Source organism: Limulus polyphemus, unplaced genomic scaffold (assembly GCF_000517525.1).
Source record: "Limulus polyphemus unplaced genomic scaffold, Limulus_polyphemus-2.1.2 Scaffold1644, whole genome shotgun sequence".
Lineage (NCBI taxonomy): Eukaryota > Metazoa > Arthropoda > Merostomata > Xiphosura > Limulidae > Limulus > Limulus polyphemus.
In genome coordinates this window covers 104222-112632 of record NW_013667254.1, presented here as the reverse complement: position 1 = coordinate 112632, position 8411 = coordinate 104222, and the positions used below count along the sequence as shown (strand labels likewise).

General features: G+C 34.1%; 1 protein-coding gene across 1 annotated transcript in view; it reads right to left on the bottom strand.

The window, feature by feature from the left end:
* The window catches only part of LOC106464417 (Fanconi anemia group D2 protein-like), a 159553-nt gene that overhangs the window by 102077 nt on the left and 49065 nt on the right, over positions 1-8411 (bottom strand). The window contains exons 8-11 of the mRNA XM_022392124.1: positions 7845-7969; positions 5129-5216; positions 867-971; positions 5-86 (exon numbers count right to left, since the gene is read on the bottom strand). Of these exons, the coding sequence (XP_022247832.1) occupies positions 5-86; positions 867-971; positions 5129-5216; positions 7845-7969 (400 nt within the window). The remainder of the gene's footprint in view (positions 1-4; positions 87-866; positions 972-5128; positions 5217-7844; positions 7970-8411) is intronic.

The window sequence follows — 8411 nt, the reverse complement described above, 5'->3', positions numbered from 1 at the left end:
AAGCTTTTCTTTTTTCGTGGGGTTGAAGAATTTGCTGGTGGAAATGAAGCTTTAAAATCTAAATTGTTACGGAGTTCACTGATGATCTGTTTAAGATAAAAATTGATAGTCTGTTAAAAAAAATTCATACAAAAACACTCTACATTAAAAATAAACGACATGTCTTGGCTCTTTCTACTTGAAAATCAATTATAGATGACAAAGGATAAATAGTTTATCTTATTTCATTTCAGTTCCTAAACTGTTCTTTAACATGTTAAAAGATTATTAAAACTAAATTGACAAAATGTTCCCTGTTTGATAACATATAATTTAGAACAAAGAAATAAATAAAAAACAGGTAATTAAAACAATAAATATTAAAAATTGAAAATAATAAAATCAAAAGTAATAGATTATAGGGTAAACAGTCAACACTATCCACCACTCTTGGACTACTCTAATCTAATAATAATATTTGATCACCATTCTTATATTTCACCCACAACCACAAAATGCACAGTATGATCTGTTTATGGTAGTAACATGGCTCTAAACACAGAACCTCACATCCACAGTCTGACATTCTAACCATGATAAAGTTTTACCTACTAAATAGACTTTGAAAGAATGGAATTTTTTTATGATTAGACCATTAACTAAGGCCTGTGCTTAACTATTACATGTGATTTCATCATCTGCAATAAATATATTTTCATAACTTATTTGTAAATTTTCTGTAATATCTGCACATACTGATAAAAATAAACAAGGTCAAGAAAGTTAAAGGTTGTTTTTAATCATCTTAAGAAACAAATACATTAAGGAGTTATTATTTTCATTTATGCAATTACAAAACAAAATTAGCTTTTTTGATCATCACAAACCTCAAATGCATCTTCAGGTTTCAAATTGTTTAAAACAAACTTAATGACGACTGGTAAGTCTTCAATTTCAACTGATGGCAAGGTTTTTAATACTGTTGCCCTAGTCTGAAAAATGAAGAATATAAAAAACAAAGTGTAGTGAATGAATAAAAAATTATTAAGAAATTCACAGTTTAAAATAATTTTGAAATAAAAATATCAGTCGTTAATAGATGGAAGAATAATGAAAGCAGGATCAAATTCCAAAAGAACAGTGAAGGAGAGCCAGTCAGCTTGCTCCAACTTCCACCATGGCACTCGGATCGGGTGGCAATGACCATGGCCAATCTCCCTCAAAAGGATAGGACAATGATCACTGCCCCATAGGTCACTGTCAACCTTTCAACACAAATGAAAAAAAAAAGTGAAGAGGAATAGATAGATAGATCAGTAGCAGCAAAATACTAACTAGGTGCATGAAAATAGATAAAAGAACCAGTACTGAAGAGAGAAAGGTTGTAATCTGAAAGCATACACTCCACAGAATGACCCCTCCCATCAATATCTGCACCACCCCAAAAGGGATTGTGTCCATTAATATCTCCCAAGATGAAAAAGGGAAACAGCAACTGTTCTATGAGAGCATCAAGGTTTAATTGATAGAAAGTCTCTCCTGGAGACAGGTAAAGAGAACAAACAGTGATGATATGACCCATGGGGATATGGCCAATTACAGCCTCCAAAGGTGTATCAGGTGGCACAGATAAGGTGGGTATATGCTGGTCAACCAGCAGTGCTACACCTCCATGAACTTATCCATCACACAACCTGTCATTCCACTATAAATAAAACTGCCAAAAGATGAGAGTATCAGGAAAGACACATGGAATGATAGGAATCAATCAAGGCCTTAATATCATCCAAATTAAACTGAAAGCGAACTGGGTGGAGAACCATTCTGTATGTGACCACAATGGTTTTCTTTAGTAAAAAGAGGCCTGTCGACCTACATGGAACCTGCCCAGGGTCCATTGGGCAGATCTCTATCAGAGGATGGAGACTCCAGAGACTGAGGGCATGACCAAATATTGGTTCTGCACCTTGAGGCCAACGGAGATGGACCAGAACAGTCACTGGATGCAACAGTGGGGACACAAACAGGAGAAGACATGGACTTGAAAACTCTTGCATCCACAGAGGGTAAAAGGCTCTTTACACAATGAGAGAAAGACTCTGTTGGAGGTACAGAAAGATCTGTCTGCACTCCCACTGTAGCAGTGAAATGGAGTGCAGCAGCATATGTCCAAGACAAAAAGAGGAACAACAATCTCTGAACCTCTGGATAAGAAATGTTGTTTACATTACGTAAACGTTGTACTTCTTTTTCCTCTATCCACTTAGGGCAAGATGAAAAGTAAGAGGGGTGAGAACCACCACAATTGACACAGTGAGAGTCCAATTGACACTTGCAGGCATCATGGTCTTTGCCACCACAATGAGCACACATCAAAGAACTATGACAAGATGCCTTAGAATGTCCAAACTACTGACACTGGAAACACCTGAGAGGGTTAGGAATATAAAGCTGTACCTTACAGTTCAGATAACCTGCCTTGACAGTTGCAGGTGGACATGGTGATGTAAACATCAATACAAGAGCTTTGGTAGGCACCATAATTACTTCTTTATGAGTGGAGATACATCACACAGAATAAACTCCTTGGCTGGAAAAACCAGTGAGAATCTCCAACTCAGGGATGTTTTGTAAATCCCTCTCAATAATAACTCCTCGTGAGGAATTCAAAGTAGCATGGGGAGTAACCTCAAGACGTATATCCCCAATGGCCTTTGACTTCAGGAGGAGTTTGCTGTGTTTGATGTAAGGGTTCCCACCAAGATATCCTCATAACGTAGCTTCTTAACTGACTTCGGAGAGACAGCAAGCCCCTCTAATCCTGTCTGAATAAAAAAAAAGAGAGAGACTGTTGCCTTAAAGGTTTATCAGATAAAGAATGCAGGATAAAAAAACAAGGTGCAGGTGCAAATTGGGATGGTGACTGCTGTTCAGCCTTCTAAATATGGTCACTTTCAAATCAACTTGTTTTTTAATTGTTTTTTTTTGGGGGGGGGGGACACTAGGTGCAAGATCCATACAAAATAGAGAAACTTTAGTACCCACTGATCACACCCACCATGGAGTCCTACAAGGGGATGCACTACAATGCCAAAATGGAGCACTGTAGAGACACCAGGGTTTTATGAGCACTATACCCAAGCACCAACATCAGACACAATGTCCACAACACCCATTGAGAACATCTACCACTGGTACTTAGTTGACCCTATCCCAACAGGACCAGCCGATTGACCCTGGGGGAGCCAACCTAGGGCCACCCGTCTATAGAAATTAAAAACCAAAGTGATGTGTTGAAATACCACTGATATAAACTGACCCATCAATGACACCCCTCAACTACCAGGATCCTCTCCTCCCTTTCACGGGATGTCACGTATGGCAAATGCATGGGTGGATGTTCAGATCCCAGAGGAGGTAAGCTGAAGATACAGAACCTTTCCTGGGAGGTCCCTTCACCATGTACAGGAATCCACCTCAAGGGGATAAGGTTGACTAAAGAGACTAAGAATGAAGAAATGATTTTCAATTGTTTTCAATAAAAACTTAATTTTTTTTTTATATTTCACATTTACAACCATAAAGCTTTGATATTAAGTTATTTCAAATAAATGGAAGTAATCTTACGACTTCAATAAAAAAATTTTATAAACACGAAATTTTGCATTATAGTTACCATAAAGAGATACATGCTTTACATAAGCTCAATCACAATGGAGTAAATAATACTTTAAAAGGGTTGTGAGTGTCTCTGAAGAAAATGTAACAAAATATTAGGTATTAATGGTTTTAAACAGTTCTTCTCACACCATACTCCAGACATTTCTAATTTAGTTCAATGACAAAAAGAGATTTAAATTTTTGTTACTGTTCATTGTATATTCTCCAATTTATTCACATTTAAATGCAAAAACCCTCATAAAGCTATCAAAACTTTAGAAACTAGTTTTTTACATGGCTATATCATTTTAACCAAGTCAATTTTTTTCTTTCTCGACCATCAGCAGAGAACCATTACTTTCAATAAACAAAACCATTATGACTAAGTAAATGTGTGTAGAGACTAGAGAACATGAGTCAGCAAGTGTAGCATATTTCATATGTAGTTCACTGAAATGTATATTACTAATTAATATTAAACAAAGTGTGTGGAAACAAATAATTGTCTATAATTTACTTACACTTAATCATACACATAAAATCACCACAATTCTCAATACTTAATGGCAAGTTTTTTCTAACTTTCTAGTCAATTAGGAAAAACATTTACAAGTTGTTGGTACAAACTGTCAACTATGCAAGTTTGTGGAGTACAGCAATACTGCTTCTATTAAGTTGTTTTCCAGCATTTATTTAATATACTCTATTTCAAATAACAAGAAATGTTTGTATAGGTATTTCATTCGTTTTTTCAATGGTGAATTTTTCTTGGCATATATAGTACTTTAGCTTTTAACAAAGGGTTCAGTTGTACAAGTTAATCGTATCTGGCCTGTTGGACCAATCATTTGCACCCACTATTTTGACAATAAGCTACGTGATATACAGGAAACCACAGATAAATCACTGAACAAAGTATAAATAATTTCCTATTTAGATAAAATTTAACCACTTATGACCTTTTCCTAAGCATTTTGTGCAATTATGGACAATTAAAACTGATAATTATTATCCACTTCAATAATCACTTAGGAAATTTATGGTAAACGGAGTTAAAGACATAAAACACATTAAACACACACACACACCTGTAGACAGATATAAACAATCATTAATATGAAACTTATGGAGAGGTTGTCACGGCTAGTAAAGTTTTATAATTATGGGCAAACTTTTCCACAAATAACTGTAAGAAAAAAATGACAGAAGCACAATGACAAAGGAAAAACTAGTAATATAAATGTCACAAATTGGAAGAGGTGTTTCTAGTCAATTCCGAAAAGTTAAAATTTAAACTCCAAATTAAATAAATATATATAACAAATGACACTGTAACACAAATTTTGTGGTGTATATATAACACGGCAAGGGTAATCATTTATTGCTATATTGGTATTTATTCTTATATATTAACATGCTCTATATTATAAATTCTATATATATAACACAATAAATAAAAGAATTTGTAAATCAAATTATTAAATTATACCTCTGTAACTGTCTCTGATGGTATGTTTAAGTTGGATAAAGTGTCCAATATAGGAATCCTTAATTCTCGGGATTCCAGAAGGAGATCACTGAAATAAGAAATATCAACTGAAAGATAAGCTTAACACAATAAAAATTACCATAACAAAAGTCCCATTCTGGAACTACATATAACTAAAGATATGGATATCACATAAATAAGAAGTACCATATTTGCTGGTGTACAAGACGATACATTTTACTCATAAAACAATGCCTGATTTTACCCCTTGTCTTATATATAGTTTCAAAGATAGAGTTCCAGCAAGAACTCTCTGGTTAACAGCATATTTAACCAAACTGCATTGTTCCTTTTGCTTTTGATTGCTTTTTTGATAAAGTGCATTGACATCGTTCCACCTGCATTACAATAGAATATTTATAATTGTATCATTTGTCTCGATTCTTCATAACTAGAAGTTATTTATCTCACATGCTATTTACAATTAACCAAAAATTTTTTGATTTGAAATGTACTGATCTCATCCATCATACTAAAATATTACTAATATTAGGTATTGTTTAAATTTTTTTGATCACCCATGTGCACAAGTTTTTCCTTTTTTTGTAAAAAACACCCTGATGCAAAAACGAAGAAGAGACAGTTATCCTGCCAAATTTAAACTGAAAGTTATTGTTCAAGCTGAAAGCACCAACAACTGTGAAGCGGCCCGTCAACATGGTGTTATGAAAAAAAAGTGGTAAGATCTTGGAGAAAATCAAAGAAAGGACTCAAAAACTGCATTAAAACAACTGCACCAGTCAAGGAAAGAAGAGTGCATGGCCAAAGCTGGAAGAACAGTTGCATAATCGGGTAGAAGATCAAAGAAAAAGTGGACTTGTGGTGACAAGAAACGAGATTCGTTTAAAAGGAAAATCAATTGTGAAAAAAAAAAAGAGAACATAAACGACTGTAGAGATGGAACGAGATGGTGGAGAAGAATTATGAACAGCAACGGTCTAACATTGAGGCAAAAGACTAAAGTATCTCAAAAGTTACCTGAGGACCTTGAAGAAAAGGTGACAAAACTCATGCAATATATAATTGAGAAAAGAAAATAATACGTCTTTAAACTATGCATGATAGGGGATATAGATGAAACATCTGTTTGATTTGATGTCATCATCCAAAACAGTAAATAAAAAAGGGCAAAGACAACTGGACAAGAGAAATTGAGATTTACAGTGGCTCTTGCATGTTTGGTTGACAGAACCAGACTGAAGCCTATGCCTAAAAACAAATTTTCAAATGGTGTTGATGTACATGTGCATCCAAAAGGTTGGATAGACAAGAATGGTATGAAGCTCTGGATATGAAAAGATTGGAACAAGGGGCTTGCATTGGGCAGAGAAAAAGTCTTCTTATGTGGGATTCTTTCAGCACACATTTTGCTAATTCTGTTGAACATTATGTATATATTGAAAGCAATACAGTTCTAGCTATAACACCAGGTGGTCTGACAAGTCTTGTGCAACCTCTGGATGTGTCTTAACAAGCCCTTCAAAGATAAACTTTGTGAAAGGTGATGCTTGAAGGGGAATGTACATTCACTGCGACAGGAAATGCACGTGCTGCCAGCTTGCCAATGGTAGCTGATTAGGTCAAATCATTATGGAAAGAGATCAATGTTGATGCTATACAAAGATCATTCAAGTGCAGAATCTCCAACAAGTTAAGATGGGACAGAGGATGAGATGATATGGCAAAAAGTTACTGAAAAGAGAAACATTAGTAACAGCAGTATTGGTACTAATGATGATGAATATGAAGATTACATCTATGATGACGATATTACATATGACCAAGTGAAAGATTTATTTTGTAGTTCAAGTGAAGATGAAGATGAGGAAGAATTTTATGGATTTAGTGAATGAAGTTAAAAACATTGCATTAAACTAATGAGTAAATTTCTCTTTATGCCTGTGCGATATTATTATTTGTTTCCATCCTTGTGATGTTTTAAAAGTCACATTTTTATATCAAAAGTTAGTTTCTGTAACGTACACTAATCTTGTAAACATGTTTTTATAGTAGATCACTATATCTTAAGGTTTAGTATATTTTTTTAATAAACAAAGAGTTCAACTGAGATGAAAACTTTGTAAAGTTGTTTATTACACACTTATGACGTAAGTTATGCCTCATTGAGCTGTCTGTAGTGTTTGAAGAGCAAAAAAAAAACTTGTGGTTGTATTGATTACCCAGAGAGCAGGTTAGCACAGTTTAAAAATAACTTCTAAGAATTTCTTTACAAAAGTACCATCCTAGACTGAATCTCAAAGGAATACACTGAATTTGCTCAAAACATCCAGCATCATCTTGTACACCAGAAATATGGAGTTCTGAAGCTGCTTAGCAAAAACATAATTATGGCAAGAAAGTGATGGCTGAGTTGAAGTAAAGATTTAACTCTACCAGCAATGTATATGGAGAATGAGTAAATGTTTAATTTATAATACATATAGCCAAAGAAACGAAAGCTAAAGTCACTATTAAATAATGGTAGAGATCAAACTCTGCAGTCATATACAGTACTTATAAAGGTAGTAAAACAAGTGGGTGCTAATAGTATTACAAATGAAGAACATTTATATTTATTACATACATCACAGTACAAATTTATTTTTGACAAATTAAGAAGCGGTAACTTTGTAAAAATTTGATTTTCTTTTTTTACCAGAGTCTCCTTGCTACTTCAGAATGGTCACTATCATTGATTATATCTGGTATGGATGCAATGATATCACACTGAAAATTTGTGGGGACAACTTCTAGCATTTCCAGCATCTTGTCAGTCAGCTCCTGTTACAAACACAAATCGAGTTTTAGTGGTTTACATTTTTCTTTTAATTAAATTTTATGCCAAAACAACAACTCTTTTGATGTGTTGGCTTTTAATATGTATTTCACAACAACTATACAGGTTGGACTATATATGGACAAAAAAATATAAACACCTGCTTAAAGATATGATCATTCTTTCCCAGATGTTAACTCTTCCAACACGGGGTTGGTCAATCTGACTGAGTCACGTGACCTTCTGTACTCGTTTAAAGTTGACATAAATTTAATACTTATAACTCTCAATATATTAGGTATATCTTCACAAAATTTGGCAGCCTTTCAGTTAATATTACAAGTCTTTCACATACAAAAAGTCATATTTCTTAGTGAAGTACTTTTACTAAAATAAAATAAAGTTTTGTCCATGAATATATTGAGTATAGTCTGTATAGTATATATA